General features: G+C 39.6%; 2 protein-coding genes across 2 annotated transcripts; both read right to left on the bottom strand.

Moving 5' to 3' along the window:
* Window positions 1-1,385: 1,385 nt before the first annotated feature.
* On the bottom strand, window positions 1,386-10,618 carry LOC118753450 (trichohyalin-like). The gene is made up of 3 exons (XM_036488328.1): window positions 6,339-10,618; window positions 6,219-6,278; window positions 1,386-6,045 (listed from the first exon to the last, which is right to left on the bottom strand). The coding sequence occupies exons 1-3, from the start codon at window positions 8,529-8,531 to the stop codon at window positions 1,471-1,473; spliced, it is 6,828 nt and encodes a 2,275-aa protein (XP_036344221.1). The 5' UTR covers window positions 8,532-10,618; the 3' UTR covers window positions 1,386-1,470.
* An 83-nt stretch (window positions 10,619-10,701) lies between these two features.
* LOC118753449 (prickle planar cell polarity protein 3-like) lies at window positions 10,702-22,240 on the bottom strand (the record flags this gene model as incomplete). The annotated part of the gene is made up of 3 exons (XM_036488327.1): window positions 10,702-10,857; window positions 21,553-21,797; window positions 21,864-22,240. Coding segments are annotated over 3 exons (763 nt in total), but the record flags the coding sequence as incomplete, so codon positions are not given.
* Window positions 22,241-22,626: the final 386 nt, after the last annotated feature.

The following is a 22,626-nucleotide window of genomic DNA, read 5'->3' as shown; positions in this document are numbered from 1 at the left end:
AGTTATAAAGCTATCGATATTTATTGCATTATTATTAAAAGAATTTATCGAGTTATCGTAATGCATGGAGTTATTTGAAATTATCGAGTTATCGATATTTATTGATATACTGAAATTTTTGGAACTACAAAAATATATCGAGTTATCGAAATTTCAAGGTTATTCAAGTTAATCGAGCTATCACTGCTTATCGAATTTTATTATGTTACCAGAGTGTAGCGAGTTATCGAAATTTGTCGATAGCTTTCAAAAAATATGGAGCTATCAAAATTAGCCAAGCTATCGAAATTTATAGAGGTATACAAAGTTTATCGAGTTATCGATCCATATCCAGATATAAACATATCTGAGTTATTGAAATTTATCGAGCCCACGGAATGCACAGTTATCGAAAATTATCGAATTAGTTGAGTTATCTAATGCTGTTGAGTTATCAGATTTTAGTGTTTTTGAAGTTAATTGAATTATCGATTTGTATAAAATTATCGGAATTTTTCGACAAACTGAAATGTATCGGGTCAATTCCAAGTCCTCCCAAATTCCACGCAGAAATTTTTGCCGGTAAGTAATTTTGTACCTTATAAGGCTAACAACGTGCCAAGTTAGAAAACCTCTCCAAGGGTCTTAAAAACCTAGAAAACGGTGGAATTTTGACAGTAACTGAATCATAATTAAAAGAAAAATTGTTCACACAAAACGTAGTCCACAGAGCAAATTAAACGCGAAAAGAGTGTTAAATATTCTCTTAAATATGAAATCGCAAATAATAGTCACTTAAAGCTAGCGTCATGCAGAAACACTTCACAGTTCTTTTTTCTAATTTCAAAAACGTTTTTATTTGCAAGCTGTGTATATTTTTTATTATACATATTCAATATAATAACTCAATATAATATAATATGTGTTCGTAATTAATTCAGCAAATTCGAGTATTATTTATAAAATATTTACTATCATCAAAATCTCCGCAAATAAAAAAAGGCTACATGACTAGTGCCTACATAAATTTCAATGAAAAAAATAAAAAATAAATAGGTGTCTTTTGCTACAATTTTGACTTCGCTGATCGGATTTCGTTTAAAAGCGTGCTTAGGTCGTAGGTGATTGCTTGATGACTGTATTGCGGCGATACGGGATGAACTTAATTCATACATATGTGGATGCATATGTAATATATAGATTTTGAGTTGCTGTACTATGGCTAGGTGTAGATGCAGGTGCAGGTTGCGGGTGCAATTTAAGGCTATAAGAGGTTTTGGTTTGGATATTCGTTTCAACTATGACTCTGTCTAAAATAAAATAAGAGAAAATAGAAAAACAGAAAAAAGTAAAAATTAAAAAATCATATTGGTAAAAATTCAAAAAACAAAAAATTGTACCACATAAAAGTTGAAGGGTGAACGACAAAGGAGAAGCAAGCAAACTAAGACACTGAAAACCACAAACAAAATTACTTGCGGGCGTAAGCATCTAGAATAGCGGATAGAAATTAGCATCCTTTAGTATATCGAAAGTATCCACCGTGGTTCTGGTTGTAGTTGTTGGTGTAATTGATGTGCGCGTAGCCACTGTTACAGCTGCGCTGGACGTGGCCTCGGTTGGTGATGATATCAAAGCATCGGCAGCTGCTGAAATTCTCGCCTCAATCGCAGTGCTCTCATTTCCTTGCTGTAGCGGCGAACCCTCCGTCGAAGAAGGAGCACTAATTAACTCCTTTATGTCAGGTGTCTCAGAGCCAATGGAGCTTGCTGGCGTACAAATGCTGTTTTGTGGACTCAGCGTCGCAAGCGGATTAATGCTCGCCGTACCGGGTGTGACGGCTGCCGAAGCCGTTGGTACATTAACCGATAAATCAAAGTAGGGTGCACGCTCATTCAGTTCGCTCGCTAGCTCCTCTTTGATGTCAGCAGTTGCTGCTGCACTGAAGCCATCTTTTGTCTTCTTGCGTTTCTTAAGCTTCTTTTTGTTGAACGCGCCGGCGCCATCTTGTGTTAAGCCATCTAAGGCTGATTCCACTACAACACTGCTGCGCGGTGAGACAAGACTGAGGCTTTCATCGTTGGTCAAACTATTTCTAGAGTTGCGACGCGACCGCGACTTCGGACGCTTAGGCGAGTTCGCTTCCATTTGTACGCTGCTGTTACGTCGACTGCTGAGCTGACTCTCAGAGTCATCTTCGTCCTTTGCATAGTATTCTGTGCTATTATTTCGAGAATCTTTACGTAACTTCTTTTTACTTTTCTTTTTCTTGGGCTTATCGACGGCCGTCGTTGCTGGCTCTTCCTGCTCCACTGCAGCGCCCGACCCCAACCCCAGCGGTTCTGCTACTCCATCTATGCACTCCTTTTCTTCTGGTATAGTATCAGCGGCTAATTGATTTTCATCTGCCACATAGCAAACACCTTCAGAACCTTGACTGAATAACGTAATGCTTTCACCACCCAGGCTGAATTTTCTCAGGTCTAAGTAGCTGCTACCAACCACATTGGCCTCTGTTTCGACAATGTTTTCGTCCGTTTTATTTGCATTCACCTCATCCTCATCGTCAATTTTGAAATTCTTTCGCCAGTTGTATTCTCTTTTCGGTTTATAACTCAGATCCACTTCCACGTCCAAATCTTCAACGCCACTACCGTGCAGCTGTGGCATATACCCATAACGTGTGCGCAAGCGCGTCGATTGCCTTTCACACTCACTGGCATCGCCCAAATAGCGCAACTCATGCTCACGTCGCTCATTTTTTATAAGTTTCAATGCTGCCTCACCTTCTCGCTTTCCCTTTGCACTCTTCTTGCGTTCACCATCGCTTGCGGCGCTCATGTCACCCTCACTGCCATCAGTTGCACCCGCATTATTCAAGTAGTTCTTTTGCATCTCCTTTAAAATACTATCGTAATCGCGTAGAATACCCGATTGCTTACGGTTTTTAATAGCCTCATCGTAGATCTCATCAATAGCCGCCGAATCTGAATCATAATCAAATATGCTCTCTCCAACAGCGTCGCCGCCGACGGCCCCTTCTTCCGCAGCGAATAAATTCTCATCGCCTAGCAGCTCATCAATATTCTCCACGTGCTGCCAATCGTTTGCCTCCCTATCTGCATAATGATCCATTTCGCGTTCTGCTTCCTCGCACTCTGATTGCTCGTGATGTGACTCGTCCGCTGGGCCACGTTCATTGAAGTCGCATATGTCCTCGTCTATTTCATCTTCTACCTCCACTACGGTTTGTCGTTCATCTTCGCTGCCGTCGGTTTCCTCTTCTTCGCCCCCGACATGATGCTGCTCCCCGGCTGCTGCTTTTAGAGCGTCTACAGTGAGCGCAACACTTGCAGCCCTTTCTTCTGTGAGTAAACTGAGCTGTTCAAAGTCTTCGCTGTAGTAATCCTCTCGTATCCATGTACGTGTACCGCTGGGAGTTTGTACTTCGATTTGTGAGACAAAAACGTAATCATCGTTGGGATATTCCTCAATCGACTGCTCTTGATTCAACGAGAAACGGCGAAAGTGGTGATAGTTTTCTGGCTCCACTTCGAAATCCTCCTCAAGCTCCTGCAGCTGTATTATAACCTCAGGTTTCTGTATCAACGCCGAATCGGAAGCTCTGCGTTCATTGTCTAGAAAACCCGCATTGAGATAGCGCGAGAATTCTTCGAAATTAAGACTTGGTTTTGCAAGACTACTTAAGGTATCTTGCAGCTCACGCTTCGTCGCCTCTTCCTCGATTTTAGCAACCTCTTTAGCCTCTACTTCACCAAGTGGGGAACGACTCTGACTACGCGAGCGCTGAAACTCCGCGTTCATGCGTCGCAACTCATCGTATTGTGTTTCTTGGTAGTCTCTTGATGCGGAGCGTAACTCTTTAGGTTTTGCACCCAAACGTTTCGCATCTGTGACCAGCTCCGATTCCGAAATGAGCTCAGCCAATATTTTGTCCTGCACTTCGCGCCGCTCGCTCTTTTCTGCTTGTGTCTCTGTAGCAACTAGCGAGGGTGATGGACTACGTGAGCGTCGGAAGCGTGCTGTTTGTTCGCGCAGCGGCGCAAATTCACTTCCAAGATCTAAAGACTCGCCCACGTAAGTGGAGCGCTTGAATCCACTCGTCAACATTTCATCCTTAATACGTTGCACGTCGCCCCACTCTTGTGATATGGTGCGATCGTAATCGGGTGTTGTCGGTGAGCAGCGCAATTGTCGCATATGTTCGTCGAGTGGCAGGCTATCAAGCTTGTTTTCATTTGCATTACCAGCCGGTGAGATTGGTGTAACGGTACGCAACTCTATTTCTTCACTCGCATTATTCAATTTACGCAAAGCCTCTGCGTCCACTTGTCTCTGTTTCTCAGCCAATAAGCTCTCCATTTCTTCACTGCTTTTAAAAAGTGTTCTATTTTGTGATGCCTCCAGATTGAGTAACACTTGAAAGGAAGACTCCTCATCCGATTGTTGCGCATGCACACTCACCCGTTTGGGTGATATTGAACGCGATGGCGTACGAGATCGTCGGTCATGCTCGTCTTCACAATCGCTCAATTGATCTGTACCCATCAAGCCGACGCGTATGTTGCTCGGCTCTGGTGTTCGCTCGCGTTCGAGACGTCTCATGGGCGATTTGGAACGTGGACGTTGCAAGCGTAGTGACTCCACTAAACTGGTCATATTATCGAGCGAATACTCATTTTCCGCATTTCTAATATCTGACTTCTCTTTTCCGGGATCTTCATCAAAACACTCTATAGAAATTATCGGTGCAGTAAACGACCTTACGCCCGAGCTGGTAGACGCATCATCTGCGAGCGTTGATACATCTATGTGTAACTGCTGGAAAAGTGCATCATTTTGTTGAATCTTCTTCTTGCGGCGCTGCTCTAAGCCTGTTCGCAAGTTCTCTGGCGTGGGAAGTGGCGAACGAGAACGCGAGCGTGAATGAGAGTGCGTTCTATCCACGCGCAACGACTCCACTAACCGACTCATGATCTCTTTGGAGTCTTCTTCCATCGGGCTTGTGGTATTATCGGCTGCCTTTTCGATCTGAACTTCTGTGGGGCTTGTAGGATTTTCGACTGCGGGACTTGGCGTACGACTTACGTTTACATCCAAACCGAGCTTTTCAATTACTTCATCATTATGTTTAATACGTCTTGAACGTCGCGTTTCAAGGCTACGTTCCAGATTGTCCGCGGTGGGTAGCGGTGAATGTGAGCGCGATCTCGGTCTATTGCGTTGCTCCTCCACCAGCAATCTCATCTGATCGCGCGCACTTATATCCTCAGTTACACTTGCGGAATACTCAATCGACTGCTCATTTGTTTTTACCGCCGACGCTGCTTGCAGATTTAGTGTTTCAAAGAGTTTATCATTTTGTTCTATCAACTTTTTACGACGTACCTCGACACTACGCTCTAGCTGGGCGCCCGTCGGCAGTGACCTAGATTGTCTTTCAACACGCAAGGTTTGCACAAGCAAATTCATTTCGCGGCGGGAACTATCTTCCGCACCTTCTGTATTTACATTTGGTGAATCCGCAACAACTTGCAATTGTTGGCCAATTGTTTGAGACAATCTTGTGCAGTCATTCTGCAAGGATTCTATGAAATTTACTACGTTTTCTTTGGTCAGCTCTGCCTCCATTACACTTTCGGTATCATCGTAGATATCGATAGTGTTGGCGTTACTATCCTGAGGTGGCAAAAACTCTACATTCTTTGGCGCGGGTGTACTCGGTTGAGAATTCGCTGGCGAAGGCTGTCGGGAGGTGGAGCGTGAACGTGAAGGATTCATCGAGGCCGTGAAATCATAGAAATCGCTGAGGCCCTCCATTAGTAGGCCGTATTGATCGCGCCAAGGTGCAGTGTCTGGCGCGTGGTTAACAGTAATGGACGGCGTGGTAGGTGTTGTAGGCGTGGTTGACACTTGCGGCGATATCGTCTCATTTGTTTTGTTCCACAGTTCTTCATATTGATCCATTTCATCGATACGTGGACTGCGACGTAAGCGAGGGGAGGCCGATTTGCGGTCGATTGGCGATTGGGATGCAGTGTGAAGCTAATAAAGCGAGAATTTCAAGCGTATGCGGATGTGCGTGATTGTTTGAAAATGCGTATGAAAGAGAGTTAAAAGCAGAAGCGTGTTAGGACTAGCGCTATAGAGCATTGCAATAGTAAATGGTAGTCTAATGGGTAAGAGGTTAAAGTGGTTATTTTATTTGTAAGACTTACGTTCGTTTGAATATCATTGCGAGCTGCCTCATCTGACGCAGGCTGCTGATCAGCATTTTCCTAAAAATAAGCGTCGAAGTTCAGACATTTCCACTTCACGTATCTTCGTCAATTACTCACCTGCTCTTCCTTGGTTTGTTGCCGCTGCAAAACGCTAATGGCTTCCTCATTTTGTGTGTGGCTAGCTTCCTCAAACGCTGACGCTTTCGGTTCATTTCTAGCATTTACATCTCGCTCCTCCTCCTTCTCCATAGCAGGTGACTCAAGTTCGATAGCTTCCTCATCGATTGACATTGACTTTTCACGCTTCCAGAATGGCATATCTTTATAGTGCTCTGGTGTGACCTCACCCCATGGATTCGTATTCCCCTCCTCATCCAGCATCTCCAGCGAACCTCTTATCCCGCTTTCACTCGGCTTGGCATCCTTTGCTGGGCTACGCTTATGTCGCCGGCGTGGCATCTTGACTTTCAATAACGGCTCACTGGCATACTTGATTGGCGTGAAATCAGCATCACCTTCCTTCGTCGGTTTCAACTCTTCCTCCTCCAGTGAGGTGAACATTTTTACTTCCTCCTCACGTGAAGCACGCGATTCATACGACGAATTGGAACTACCGCTGGAACGACGTTTCTTGAATGCACGCCTACGTCCAGAGCCATCTTCACGCACCAAAGGACGCTGCTTGATGCCATCGAGCGAGCGGAGATAATCCTCTGTGTACTGTTGGGATGCGCTAGTATCATTATCTTCACCGCCATCGGGCGCTTGCCGCTCCAACTGCGTAATTTGTACATCGATTGTGCTATGTAGTTCGCCATCTGCATCGGCGCCATACTCGTCGGAGTGCTGTGCGCTCAACGAACTCTGCGGCTCAAAAGACGGAGTATCATCGGATATACTCTTGAAGAGCAGCGGCTTCGTTGTCAACGAATATGGTTCATTGCTGGTTTGCCCGAACTGTGTCTTCACAGTTTGTGTCAGACGTGCGCCGGTGCTTTCCGAGTTATCAGAGAGTGGACTCATTGTTTTCCTCACACATGGCTCTTCCAACACAGGCGATTGTGGTGCGCTCTCTGTGGCAGATAGACGCCGTTGTTTCTGCACAGACTCGAGGAGTTCCTCCATTTCCTGATCGGCTTCGAGAAACTTACGCGCATTCTCTTCAATTAGTCGCTGTCGCTCGACACGTTCATGTGTGGCTGCTTCCTCAAAGTCGCGCTCGCGCAACTGACGGTCACTCTCGGCGTCGAGTAGTTGCATTATGCTATCCAAAGTCTCCGTTTCTCCTGGCTCGGTTTGTTTATGGCTTGCGCGTATTTCATTCGAAAACACACGCTTTTGCTCGTCCTCTAGCTCGTCGAGTAGACTTTCAGGCTCATCGCTGTCTTGTATATCTTCTTGTTCTAGTATTAATTGTTCTGCTTCTCGCAGTCGTTCAGCTTCGAGCAATTTGAGTTCATTATTAGCAGCTTCCTCGTTTTCTTCTTGTTTATGCTGCTCCAGCTCATGTTGCCTTTCAGTTTCCAGCAACTTGCGCGTTTGCTCTTCAGCTTCTTTCGCTGCACTCACTTCTGTCGCCTTTAGGAGTTCTGCTTCTTTTTCAGCACGTTTACGCTCTTCTTCCTCCGCATGCTTTCTCTCCGCCTCTGCCGCGGCAGCTCTGCGTGCTTCCTCTTCTGCTTCTCTCTTTATGCGCGCCTCCTCCTCCGCCTCTCTTCTTCGCTCTTCCTCTTCGCGCAGTCGCTCACGTTCTAACAACTTGCGTGCTTCCTCTTCTGCTTCGCGCTCCTGTTCTTGCCTTTTCTGTTCCAATTCACGCGCACGCTCTGCTTCTAGCAACTTTAGCGCCTCCTCCTCCTCCTCAGCAGCTTGCTTACGCTGTCGCTCTAGCTGCGCTTCAGCCTCTGCCAGTTGCTTGCGTGTTTGTTCTTCAATCTCGCGTTGTCGCTTCAATTCCGCCTCTATCTCCCTCTTGCGTTTCTCACGCGCTTCGGGTGTATTCTGCTCAGCTGACAGCCGATCGTTTGCCAATTTTTCAGCATCAACTCGAAATCCATCCTTATAGAGTACGCCGTCTTTCATCACCTGCGTACCCGTCTGTAGTTCTTTCGCCTCAGCTTCAGCTAGCTGGCCGCGCATACGCTCCTGTAGACGCTTGAGACTTTCCGCATCGTTTTGGGTGGTGGCCATATGACCGCAGCTCCAGTGATAGAGATGACGTACGACATAGAGGAATTCCAAGGCGCCAGCGTAACCGATCAGTACTGAGAAGAGCAAATCGCCGAGTTCAGGTAGAAGATCGTCAGCCATTTTAGCGGTCGTTATGCGTTTGAATTTTCTTTTAGATTAAATGCTACTAGTGATCTTTTTTGCCGTAGTCTGGTGCGCGGCGCTTTTACAGTCGCGCGTTCTGCAGAATTATATATCTGCTTTTAACGACCTTGATTTTCTTCGGATTTCAGTATTCGACACCAACAATTTATTGAGGTTTCAGAAAATCACAAAAAATCAAAATAAAAATCAAAAACGTTTGCAGCTACGCACGCAATTTGCTTAGCAGCGGATTTGCAATGCCCTCAGTCGATCGGTCGAAACAGCCAAAGGCTAATTTATCAAACAAACAACTATTTATGCACCACCACTTGAGTGATCTGCCGCAGATGATTCGTTTAACTGTTTAAGCAGCAGTCGCTTCGAAATACAGAGAGATTCTGCTCTTAAAAGAATATGCCTTGCTGAGGTGCGCGCGAGTTAGTTGCGCGATTCGCTATGGCCGCCAGCAAATCGTCACTAGAGACACCGGCAGGCGCGCTGGCTGTCTGTGCTAGTCTTTACCGCTCGTCGTTTTCGCTTGCTCGTGCGCGTTAATATTATATAAATTTCACCACACTAGCCGCACAGTTTTACTGATTGTGTAATTCACCAAATGAAAATTTTTTAATTCTTAATTTTTATGCACAAAATTTTGCATTATTTCTCCGCAAAATATACACACATTTGTATATTATATATACACTTTATTTTATATTTGCGAAAATTCAAGTGCGGGTACCTTGGAATTTCTTGGCACAAGATATGAAAAATATGGACGCAATTTATGTGAGCACCAGAGACAATAAACCCCGCACCGTGCCGCGCCACGCCGCCTACGCATTCAAGGTTAACAATGCGTTACAAATTAGAAAATAATTTTTATGAATATTATTTTTTGTTTTAATATTTTTTGAACGCTTGAAAAATGTGCACTTCGACACGCCACACCGCGACACCAACTGATTTCGAAAGCGCGTTCTTCTTCGAGCTACACTGCTTTGGCTACTCTTTTCGAATCACTTGTAGATAAGGTGGATAAGTACTAATTCAATTGCTGTTGCACCAATTTGCGAACCGTTAAATGCAATGAGTTGAGAGATGCGCCAACTAGCTAATCGAACGATATGCGACTAATCAAATGACCGATGATATCAGCAAGAGACTAGCGGACCAGCGAACGGTGTACCCACGAGCGACGACGGTCTAATTTAGAATGCGGCGCGCGGTGCAGCGCGGAGCAGCAGCTGCTGGTATTATTTTGTATTGTTTTCGATCTTAAAAAATCACAAACAGTGAATCACGTCGCCGTCGAGTGAGACCGCTACAAACTTTTGCCTCGTTGGCTGAATTGGCCTGAACTGATGATGGCGGTGTCAAGTCCCGAAAGCAATTGAATGCACGCCACAGCCGTTGCTGCTGCTGCTGCACTTAGCCAAATAGCCCAGAATGAAATGAGGAATGCGAAGTATCAACGACGACTACAAAATCGTCGTACGAATGAGCGATTAGCACATTTGTTGTTGAGCTGATTAAGCGCCACTGCTACAAAATCATTCAATAAAAATAAGAAGGTTTGGCGCGCTACGCTGACGTAGTCAATATGTAGATGTTAACTGCGCGTTTCAACTGACTTCAGGAAACTGCCAAGCAAAATAATGAAAACGAAATAAAAAGTGTGCTGTGTGTGTGGCATGCAACGCGTCAGCAGATAAGAAATAGATGTGAGCAAAACAAGAATGTAACAAAAAACAAAATTGTGAAAGAATGGCGTAGGAAATGCGCACATACAGGTGACATCACTGTGGAGGGAACAATGTGAAAATGTAAACAAAAATTAAACAAAGAAGGAGTGCCAATTGATGCCGAAATTCGGCCGATTTTACAGTTTTTTAAGGTTTCAGAAATTTTTTTCGGTTTAATTTTCGTCGCCGTCTTCATATACTTATTTGTCTTCGTATTAGTCTTCCCATTCACCTTCTTGTTTGTTTATTCGTCTTCCTCATATTGGCGCCAGTTAAAAACATATTAACGTAGAATGATGTGGGTAACGTAGGCGGTGTTGGATTCATTACGGTAATTATTTTAAAGCGCGATCGATTGCCGCCTACGCAGAAACGAAAATTACGATTATTTCTGATTTTTTAAAGAAATTCCAAGATACAAGTATGTATATACAGAAGACCTAGAGACGATAAAGGTAGGTATTTAAAAAGTAGCTATTTAAAAGGTTTGATCTTTTTCCTTTCAAGTTAGGTGATTGGCCGGTACCACACCCTATCCATTTTCTCCCACCAAACATTTCGCCAATATCACCGTAAGCATCCTTAAATGAGAAAAAGAAAAAAAACAAAATGCCAAAATACGTAAACTTAACTTTGGGTCACAAGATATTTTCGTTTTAAGTTTGCATTGCAAATGAAAAATTATGAGAAGTGTTACTTATACGCCATGTACGAGCACAGCCATGTACAAACATGGTGTTTCAAAACACTAGCGCGCCTTTATTCGTGTCTAGTGATGATATCAGATTGCTCACTTGTTAGATATTTAACTGGTCATAATTCTCAAACGTTTTTGGTCTGTTCAAAGAGGTAGGATGCCGGGTATATCTTCGAGACGTTGAGGCACTAGAATATATTCTGAGTGACTGATATAATTCAATTTGATCACAGACAAACATTCTAGAATTAGAAGTCCGTATTTGTCCCCCAAGATCCTCTTAACAAGTTATTAGGGAACCTGAGGGTATCTTGGTCTAGGCGTTAGGGCCTCATCTGCAGCATAGCCTTATTTCTGCTATACTTTTTCAATAAACTATTGCACTAGAAGGCTATAGTTGGTTGGTTGGTAGAAGCGTCACCTGAGCAGTTGCTCATAACCCAATTATTTAGCTTAGGGCACCATCTTGATAGTGTATTCTCTGGGAACGTTGATATTACACCGTGCTTTTCAGAAAGGTGAATCATATAAAGAATATGAATATTATTTCTTACATTTCAAATCGGAATTAAACACTGTGCATTAGCAGCGCTCAAGTATGTGCTATATCCGAGCGCCAAAACAGCAGCAACGTCATCATCAAAGCGCGTAGCCAGTATACAATACACACATAGGACATTAACGCGTTAACCTACGATATGGGTCAGCGCGATAAACCAGCACCATCACCAGCGAGCAGTTTGTCAGCGCACAGCTGGTTGGCGTCATCATTAGCTATTTTGACTCCTCAATTGTATTTTGCTTTGTGTTTTTCTTTCGTTTTTTTGGTAAGAAATTTCGACTTTATTTATTGCTGACTTTGCATGTTTTTGGCCAATTCCGTTTGCGGTTGTTTCCTTTGTGTTTTGGGTATTTCAATTCTATAAGTATATTGTTTTGATGTGTGTAGTTTAAAAGAAAAATATGGCCCTGTCGGAATTGCATTCTAACGGACATGTCTACTATAAACAATCAATGGAGAGCAATTACTTCGTATCCACGTTTTTGCGAAAATTAAACATTAAATGAAAAATCTGATAAGGCCAAAAATCTAGCCGAATATTTATCTGAAAATAGTAATCAAATATGTTGAAAGAATTCCCATGAAATATTTTTTTCGATCATACTTATTTATGGTGATTTCGTTTCTTCCAAAACAAAAAGGTTGCCCTTCCCCGATGCAATGCCATGTTTTTGCCTTCCTTGTCCTTGTCTATCTCACGCATTTCATAATACTGTCGTTTTAAGCAACCGTCTGATTTCCACGGCAACCATCTCCCCTGACAAAGCTTCAAAGGGCAGAGAATGTGCCTTTTCTGCCTTACAAGAGTGTGGAATTTTAAGAAACGAAAAAAAAAATTTTTCACCATTTGCCTTTATTTTAGAATCGAACACGACAAGAGTAAAGGACAAACAAGGGGCGAATTTGTTTGGTGGAAGCGAAATCATAATTACATTAATTTTAAATAAATATTCATTATATGGTAAACTAAAGAACAACTAAACTTAAACAAAGCACCCGGGGCATGACCTTGGGTGTGCTCAGCAAAACAATATCAATATCTTTTATTTCGAAGCTATAATTGGTAGCACATAGATGGTATTAAAAATATGCCATAAAGGAGTTATATCGCAAAAATTTCTATCTGAACAATCAGTTGTATAAGAGATATAGCTTATGCAGCACCGGTCTTGATGATTTTCTCAGTAGACTTTGTATGATTATTTAGAAAGTAGCTCACGAAATTTATCGGTTTTAGTTGTCCAAATGAAGGAGTTTTAAGGTAAAACCCCATATCTGAACAATCAGTTATATGGAGGCTACATATATGTTGTAGTGAGCTGATCTTTATCATTTTTCCTGCAAGCTTTCTGTTGATAATGAGTGAGAATAGTGCGAAATTGCATATTCCTAGCTGGGTAAATGGAGGAGTTATAACAAAAATTTCATGTCTGAACAATCAGTTGAATGGAGGCTATAGGTTACTGCGATTTGATGTTTGTCATTTTGAATGTAAGATGTCTGTTAGTAAATAATATGGGAACATAGTGCCAAATTTCATTTTCTTAGCTTCAAAAATGAAGCAGTAATATTAAAGAATTTCATATCTGAACAAACAGCTGGAGCTAGATGTGGTAGTTGTCAGATTTGGCCGGTTCCGACAAATAATAAATAATGTCACTTTGTTCGTTTACGCTAATCTCCGAAACTGCTTAGCCGATTTCAATGAAATTTTCTGGGTGTTTATTGTTGATTCCAACTTAAAAGATTGGATAGTTTTGAACCCGAGAGAAATTTTATTTTTTTTCATAGACATTTTTTCTATGCGCCTCGCAACGTTCCTAAAAACCCCGTGTCGCTATTTTTCCGAAGATTACCTTCGAAAAGCATTTATGGAAATAGGCAGCTAAAAGGAGAAGCGCATTGATGTTGATACGGATCTTATGGATTACTGGGAGAGCAAAAAATTTATATATCCCCGACTAGGAGATCTGGCATGTATTATACATCAAGTGCCAGCGACTCAAGTCAGTGTAGAACACGCGTTCTCAGTACTAAGCTTATTCTTAGCGATTTGAGATGCAATTTTTCGGAGCAGAACTTGGCAGCTATATTAATTGTTAAATTGAATTCCGATTTATTCATGTAAAGAGGTAAATAACTTTAAGCTTAAATTGAAGGAAAGCAATATATTTACAGATGATAGAAAACTGCAATTGAAAGGATGTGCATTTTTATTATTATTACCTCCCTTTTATTAGCTCGGGATGTAACTATGTAATATTGATGCGCCTAAAAGATGCAGCGATTTCTATTCTCAAGTTACATACAGTACGAATGAAAATTATAATAGCGAGGTTTTAGTTTTTTAAACTATGTATCATTTTATTTATTAAATCATATTGTATTGTGAATATGTAAATTGCTATTTTGACCGAAACAATAAAAGTCAGATTTAACTTTATAATTGACCAAAAAAATAAAAGTCAACTTTTAACTTTTATATTGGACCGAAAAAATAAAAGTCAATTTTTAACTTTTATTTTTGACCGAAAAAATAAAAGTCAAATTTTAACTTTTATATTTGACCGAAAAAATAAAAGTCAACTTTTAACTTTTACTTTCGACTGAAAAAATATCAGTAAAAAAATAACTGTTAATTGCTGACTTTTTTGAAAAAAGTAAAAAAAAAATAAACCATATAGGATTAACATTCCTTGGCTGACAAACATCACATTGCTATATACAAATGTTAAAAAGACCAATTCTTTCCGATTGACTTTTTGCATTGAAATTTTGAAAATAACTATTATTTTCGGTCCCTGCCCATAATATCTACGATGCATGTAATCTGCCTATGTATCGGTGTGTAGCAGGACAACGTCTGCCCGGGCTTACTAGTACATCATAAAAATACATCCGCTTACCAAATTTGAGTCGGATATCTCGAAAACTGAGGGACTAGATTGCGTTCAAACTAGGGTGTTCGGTTCTTCGGTTCCTGATTTGGAAATTAAGAAAAAAACCGGTTTTATTTAAAATAGTTTTCATACAGTGATTGCATGTAACTATTAACAGTGAAAATAGCTCTTATTTAGAAAAGAGCATAAAAATAAGTACACATTTTTTTAGATCAAAAGTAAAAAAAATAAAAATCCGTGAAAATTTCACGTTTGGTATCTTTTTAACTTTTTTTTAGTACTTTACTGCATTTTTTTACATTTTTCGGTTTTGAGTAGTGCTCTTGCCGCCGTAGCCGAGTGCTTAGAGGTGCCTATAGCCCCTGGGGAAGTTCAATTTCTGTTCCCAGCAACATCAAAGTTTTGTTTTGTTTAATAGAGGTCGCCCCTAAGCATACAATGGCAAACCGACCGAAGGTGTCACAACATCAAGAATCAGAACACTAATTGGAGGAAGAGCTCGGCAAAATACATAGAAAACGTTTAAACGCCAAACGTTCATTTATTTGTATCAAATATGATATACTGCTTTTCCCCAAATAACCTAGGATATAATTTTAAAACTACTTAGGGATTTCCCTAAACTGGAAAAAGCCTTGAAAACTTCGAGAAACTAAAAACTTTTATTGAGATCAAAATTTTTTTGAAATAAAAAAAAAATCGGTTTGTTCGATAAAGAATATGCGGTTTATTCGATATTCGAAGAACTAAGCTTCAAAAAAAAAAACGCCTATAGATATCAACAAAACCGGAGGAAACCGCTTTGGAAAAACCGAGACAATCACCGTAGTTCAAACAGATGACACACGGACATGGCTAAATCGGCTCAGCACGACTTTCTGCTCATTTAAGTATACATTCTCATGGGCCTATCTCTTCTTCTTCTGGTTCTCACAAATATCGCACCAAAGTTATAATACCCTTTCATATTCATGAAGAATATACAAAGGAAAATAAACCAAGAAATATTGTATATATTTCCAGCTGGCATTCAGTGGGTGTGAACAAACAACGAACAAGTTCAATGATAAATTGCAAACAACAATGTAGCGCATATTTTATTTAAATGAATGGGAGGTGCTAATATGTGTGTGTGAAAATTTAAGAATTCCCCAAATTCAAACCTGCAAACACTTGTATCCTAAAAAGTAAATACGTACAAGACATACAAATGCATACATATTTATGCATGACCTCATTTACCCTAAAATGTCTACGTAATACAGTTATTTGTCTTATTTCAGCAAGCAGCGATCCGCCATTAAAAACTTCATGGTCAACAATGTTGTAGGACTCGCCGGCTGACTTCACTCGGTAAATGCACTCCTATACACCCACACAGATGCGATAATATGCTGAACTTTAAGGGCAATAAAATTTGAATGGTTTTACTACAGTTATATCGAAAAATGATATCATGCATTTATATGCGTGTGGGACGGAATGCAAGTATGTATGTATGAGTTCGGGAACGAGCATGGGGCATGCATGCATGAACAATTGTCGCTCGTGAAAGCCATATATTTAGTACGTATTCATTGCAATAGCCAGTGCACGATAATGTTGTCGCGAATGGGTTTTCAAATATTATTCGTCTCTGCTTTGCAAAACAGCGCAATCAGGCAACAACATGTTGTTGACTCATTCGGTCGAATGTTAGTGTTTTATTTTTGGTACTGTAGCAACAACAAGTGCTGTGGTGAATTTCGATTTGGTAAAATTGTACGCTTGGTTGCTATTGCTGTTTGTCTTGTTGTTCGTGTTAAACGTTCGCTTGAATAAACGTTTAAGTGAAACGAATTCCTATAAACAATCGGACGTATTGGCGATTTGTTTCGTATCTGTCGTATTTACAAGTTATCTATTTTGTGCAAAATGCTAATCATTGTCAACAGGTGAGAAAATTTATTGTATATACATTGGCAATTAGCTGTTGACAGGATTAAGGTCGGAAATAAAAAAAATAAAAATACATGTAATACCTTCATCTTTCTATGAGCAACAGAGATACTTTTTAAATACATGTGGATCAATCCATGTCGAATTCATCATTTTTTAATTGAATGAATTTTGGTTAGAGAGCTTTTCATTTATCATAAAACGAAGTTTTGCAAAAGTGTAAAAAAATTAAAAACAGGTTTTTGTAAGTAATGCAAAGTTCTAAATTTCATAATTTCCGGTATTTTACAAGCTTATTTTTCTGGAAAACTTTAAAACTATTATAGTTATAAAAATTGTTCTAGTCCTTTATTAAAGGTGGCATTTAGAGATATGTAGAAAAAATGTATAAATAAAATTCGAAAAATGAAAAAAATTACAGAATGTTGAAATAAAAAAAACTTAAAAGCAAAAACTTTTTTTTCGTATTTTAAAATTAAAAAAAAAAATTTTCAATAAGGTGTGTTTTTGATTTTAAAGATCTGAATTTTTTAACTTTAAAAAACTTTTTTTTTGCAAAATCTAAATAAAGTTATTCAACAATTTATATTGAGCTCGAGGCCGCTTTAAATGAAAGTTTTTATTGTGGAAAAGCAACAATAATTTCTAAAAATAGAATTATTAGCAAAAAACCAACAATACCAACAACCACATGATCAAGTGAATTGCAGCGGAATAGCTGCACTTGATTGTGTTGGCATAACAAAAATGAAAATAGTGGAAAAAAGCAAACGATAATTTACAAGGCGTACTTAGCACGGTGCATAGGCAACTGGCTGAGTCAGTGGGATCGTCGGTTCGAATCCTACTGAAAGAAGTCTGATGGAAATGTGGTGATTTCCGAAATAGCTATCACTTCTACCCTTTTTTCAAATTATTGTTGCTTTTTCACAATAAAAATTTTCATTTAAAACGGCCTCGAGCTCAATATAAATAAATGTTATAAAGGCCAAAAAAATAACAAAAACAAATAAATAAAGTTATGTTAAACAGTTTTTATTTAATCTAAACTAGTTTTTAATTTAGAATTTGCAGTATTTTTTTTTCAAAGTTCTAAAATTCGTGTCTTAAAAAAACAAACTTCTGGAAATTTTCATGATCCTTCACGATCACGAAGAAACACATTTCAGTTGAACTTGAAAAAACTGCCAATCAATGCCTGAGGTGTTCAATGCGCTGACAGACAAGTTGCTGCTATTTCATTTACATGTTGGCAAATAATGTGAAAATGTGAGTTATGTGCGATAATACTTAGGAGGTGGAAAAGAAAGCGGGCTATAAATAAACAGTATTTATTTAGAGATCATTTATGCCGAACAGCGCTGCTTGCAGTTTTCAAAAGCGATTATTTGTATATATGTACGTATGTCTTGTTTTGAAACGACGCCTTCTCTGCTTATTTAATTTTAAGTATTTTACTTATAAACATTGGATAGAAGAATTTCGTTTTCCTTCATACTTTTCAAAGCGAATCATTTCATTTATATTTCAAAAGCTGTTTAAGTACTTTACTTTTCCAAATTTTCTTAATATACCGTAATTCCAACATTGTAGATGAGCTGGCATTTCTGGATGATGAAGGGTACTGGGTCTATGAATCCATGTGTCTCTGCTACTGTGGTGGGAGATATCTGGCACTACACTCCTTATGCCTCCACTAGGTCCCGGTACCCAAATGCCTTAAAACCTGTTATTGTGCCGTGTGGAGCCATCAGTATACAAAACGTCTCCTTTCGGGGTTTAAATCGCTTATAAGGGTAAAATGACCTCAGAATTATGTGGTAAGTTAAAACTAGAAATGCAAGGTCTAAAAAGCTGATGTGGAAGTCCCTTATTTTGTCCTACAATCCTGAGAGTGGATGGGTGTATACAAGCCAATTTTTCTAAGTTTAGATACGTTTTGGTCAGCACCAAAACAGACTTTAGAACAGAGAAAACTGACCATTTCTGGTGCTGAACATGCAAAACCTTGACTAGGTGGACTGGTTCTGGTATTACCAAACAAACAAAGAGCTAGATAGTTTAGCTTGAAACAGTTAATCAGGAACTGAATGAAATATGTATTTTTTTTAAACAAATAAAGTTTTTATTTAACTTCAAAGCTGTGCACAAATTCAGGTTAAATGTATACCGAAGACAAACTGCGCAGAATAGACGTATAGTGAGTCAAGAGATCGAGCGTTATCTCGCCGTTCCGTATCTGGAATCTAACTCTGTTTTCGGCCATTATCACATGCGTATATTAAAGATTGACCTCAGCTTATAGCTTCAGTTTTCATTCATTTATTTAGACACTGCAGAACAATTAAGGGAATTTTCAGCGAGAATAATATTAACACTTTCCAGGGTAAGGCTAGGAAAACCTCCTTGTAAAGCTAAGCTTAGATCTCAATAGAGACGTGTAAACACTCAATAGAGCTCTACGAGACCACCTTACCTACACAGTCTACGTGAGAGTTATTTAGCGAGACTTTTTCGCCGTACACATAGTACATCGCAACTAGATCGGAAAATTCTAATACAACTCTATGCTCTATTTGGCAAACCAAATAGACTTTTGGCTTTACGGAGACGTAAGGTAAAATCGTGTCAATGAATTTCATCACAGTGTGTTAAATTTTGAAATGGCCACGACATTAAATCTTATATTCGGTACAAGCACTCCATTTTAGATCATAGTCAAATAACTTATCGGGAAGTTTTCTCTTGTTTTCACAGGTATTTCAACCGCTTTTCTAAAAGCCTCGTTGCGTGAGCTAATATGCTATTTTTCCAACTTGGATAATACCTATATAGTTTTGGCTGGAACGGCTGGGAGAAATTCCTTTTAAGGAAATTTTTAATTGCAATGATTGTCTGATGTGAGTCCAAAAGTAGACGTGGAACCGAAGAGAGAGGTTGCCACCCCTATCAAAAATTTATACACATAAAAATACAAATTTAATTTCTAGATAAATTTATGTATTTTAGGTAATTTTTTTCGGCAAATAAGTATCTACAATTTTGAAAATTTAATTATCATCTCTAGTGCGAAAAAGTATTTTATGACGTCAGCGAATACGTGAATGCTGCCAAATCAACGAAGGGTTAGCGGTCCGCGGATGGCACCACCTTAATTTTCTACATCATAGCTCTGATACATGTACATATCGCAGCTTAATTCACAAAGGTCCCAAGGAACAATTTTTTCGAAACTGCGTTTTTAACGGGTAGGTTGGTAGGAGGTATTAAAGTACACCTTCAATACAAATTTTGATGTGCTAGTACCAAAAACAACCCTAACTGGGTTGCCACGATATTTACAACAAGCGTTGACAACAATTCAAGCTAGAAAACTAACTCCCGGAGAGTGGTAACGATTGCCTACCGTGTACACAGCTTGTAAAATATTTTGACTCTAGCCAGAGTGAATATCTCCTAGAGTTCCTCTACCGTGTAAACTTAATTGACGAAATTTTTATTATTATTTTTATTTTTTACCCTAGCGAGAGCGAGCTGCGCAAGCCTCTAAAATGGTAAATAATAGGAAATCTTGTTCTTCACACACAACTGATAACAGTCAAACTTAATGAGCTCGGGCACAATATTTTCGTTCCGTTATATTGGCGTCCACCCTTCTTTTAAATATTCACAATGTTTTGCAAGCTATAATTTTTTTGTTAATTCTGTACAAAAATATGGTTCATACAAAAACATATAAATCAAAGTTTCAAACTGTATACAAAACTAAGCAAAATTTAACGAGTTTTCATCAAAATTTTAAACCTTTTACTCAGATTTTCTGATATACAGTTTTATAGCCCATTCAATTTTAGTACAATGTACAAATTTCCAACAAATCGCGTTGATTTTTAATAATTTTTTTGCTGACGGCTCTAGGATTTTTCTTCATACAAGGTATGAGCGATTTTTTTTTTATATGGAAGAATTATTTTATTTCACTTTCACTGCAACATTTATGTATAATTAATAGAAATAACTCACAGACTAATAGATTTTTATTTATTATTTGAGTTTGAAGTTATCAATACTGAGTAGTTTTTATCGCTATCGATTTTTTGTGCTCAATTCAAACCAAGAGGCAATGTATTAATCATTTTTTTAGAACACAAGTTATGAACGAATTTGTCCAATTAAAGTAAAAAATCAGTTAACTTCTCGATATTTCATAAAGCTGTTATGACTTTTTTTGCTCTTGCACTTTTCAATAAAATTATTTACATTAAAAAATACAGCATCCTAACTGGGCGTGAGCTTAAACAAGAATGCGAAACAAATTCGAATTTCATACAAAAATTTTAGACCAAAAGCAATACATTTTACCTTTCACAAAAATATGCTGAATAATTTTTCCTTTGAAGTTAGAAAATAAATAACACTGCGTGAGAACTGCGAAAGAGTGCCGCAACATACTGTCGACTAACCGCCTTTGCTGCAACAACAAGAGTGCCAACTTCAGCAATGTTGTTGTAGGCACTAACCGACCGGTCAAAGGTGACTTTGAGTTTTGATAATAATGAGTTGACAGTTGGTTGGCGTAAACGACCAAATATTGAATTACCTGCGGCGGTCTGTGTAGTCATAGGATGATTAAAAAGGATACTAAGTAGTGGGCATTATAGATAAGAGCAAGAAGACTTTACGAAGGTGTATTAAGAAAATTAAAAAGAGACGCCTCACGCGCACGCTTAAATGAAAAGGATAGCCTTGATTGATCGCGCTCGCAACTGGCATTGCTGACAGTGGGCAGTCATTAAGGCGGCAAGGTGTGGACCAGCATTAGTCTTATATTACCAATTAATGCTTAGTGCAGAGATAAGCACAGCAGTTGCACAAGTATGTAGCAATGAATACGTTCAATTGAAAACTCATATGACCGCTTGACACGAAAGCATACAACGTTAATTGCTGTACCTTTTTATCAAAGTGCTTCGTCCGTTTATCTAATTTAATTTTAACTTTTTACTCTACAGCATGCACGACGAGCTTTGTATAGCCCCCCTACATATTTAGGCGCCACGACGTATGAGTGACGGAAATTCCACTGCTCATATTATATGTTACGTATACCACGCACGAACCCACTGTTATACTCAATACCACACTACACACACACACATACTAACTTCATTCCACTTACCTCATCACAGCCAGCACAGCGTGGTTTCAACATTTCCGCATAGTGTCGTTCACAGTAGATTTTATCCTCGTGCACACAGTACGTCAAGTCGACTAAGTGTTCATTGCAAGTGCTGCAGGTAAAGCAACGCGGATGCCACATAACGCTCTCGATAAACTTTGGCGCGGCCACCACCATTTCACCGGTATTGATCTCACCCTCACAGTGCGCGCAATGCTCATCGTAGGGCGCATCCTTAATGTAACCTTAAGTGAATTAAATTTTATTCAATCATTTTTTTTTCTCACATCCAGAATGCATTTTCCACTCACCTATATCCAATGCAATTTCATTACGCGCCGTCACGAAATCCTCGAATGACGCTTCATGTTGCTCTTCCAAGTGCTTGCAGTGTTGCAGCGACAAATCCTGCTTAGGCAGCTGATAGGCGATTTGTTGTTCGCGATAGCGCGCCCCCTCCGTACCAATTTTCGGCACTTTGTCCACTGGCAACTGTTCGAAGTAGCGATTGATGCGCGATGAGGCACGTATGCCAGGCGGCACCCAAGTGTAGCCGAGATCGCGCGGTTCGACACCCGATTCCGCTGGTGAGACGACCTTGAAGCCCAATCGCTCATGCACCGTTGTGGTTTGCTGTTGGTAGATTGCGTGCGCTTCACGGGGGCATTTGCAGGATTGGCAAGTTTTTCTGAAAGAAATAATAAGGAAAAAATTTATGAGAAATTTTCAGATAAAAATAATAACGATACAAATTAATTAAATCACAGTTTTTTTATAAATTAATTTAAATATAAATAAAAAGCAAATTTTATTTAAAATACTTAAATTAACATTCATTGCAGTATCGCGGTCAGCTTTGTGGGTAATGCAAACTGTAATGCTAACAGTGCTTTAACAGCGCTGTATGCTTTTCAGTGAAAAAGCTCAATTTGTATGCTGTTAGGCGACAACAGCGAACCTTGCGGGAATTTTTTCCGACTCTTTTTGGTAACTTAACAGCACCAACACAATTGAAGGCAAAATTTGAAAATAAATTTAAATATGAACGAATGTAGTGATTCAGTAAAAATTGTC

This window comes from Rhagoletis pomonella, unplaced genomic scaffold (genome assembly GCF_013731165.1).
Source record: "Rhagoletis pomonella isolate Grant_MI unplaced genomic scaffold, Rhpom_1.0 Rhpom_scaffold_02477, whole genome shotgun sequence".
Lineage (NCBI taxonomy): Eukaryota > Metazoa > Arthropoda > Insecta > Diptera > Tephritidae > Rhagoletis > Rhagoletis pomonella.
Note: the sequence above shows the minus strand (reverse complement) of the source record. Positions and strands in the feature narration are given on the sequence as shown.

Coding starts and splice junctions, on each gene's coding strand:
- LOC118753450 (XM_036488328.1), bottom strand. CDS start 8,531: ATGGCTGACGATCTTCTACCTGAACTCGGCGATTTGCTCTTCTCAGTA. Junction 6,279..6,338: donor AACAAACCAAGGAAGAGCAG/GTGAGTAATTGA, acceptor GCTTATTTTTAG/GAAAATGCTGATCAGCAGCC. Junction 6,046..6,218: donor GCAATGATATTCAAACGAAC/GTAAGTCTTACA, acceptor TCGCTTTATTAG/CTTCACACTGCATCCCAATC.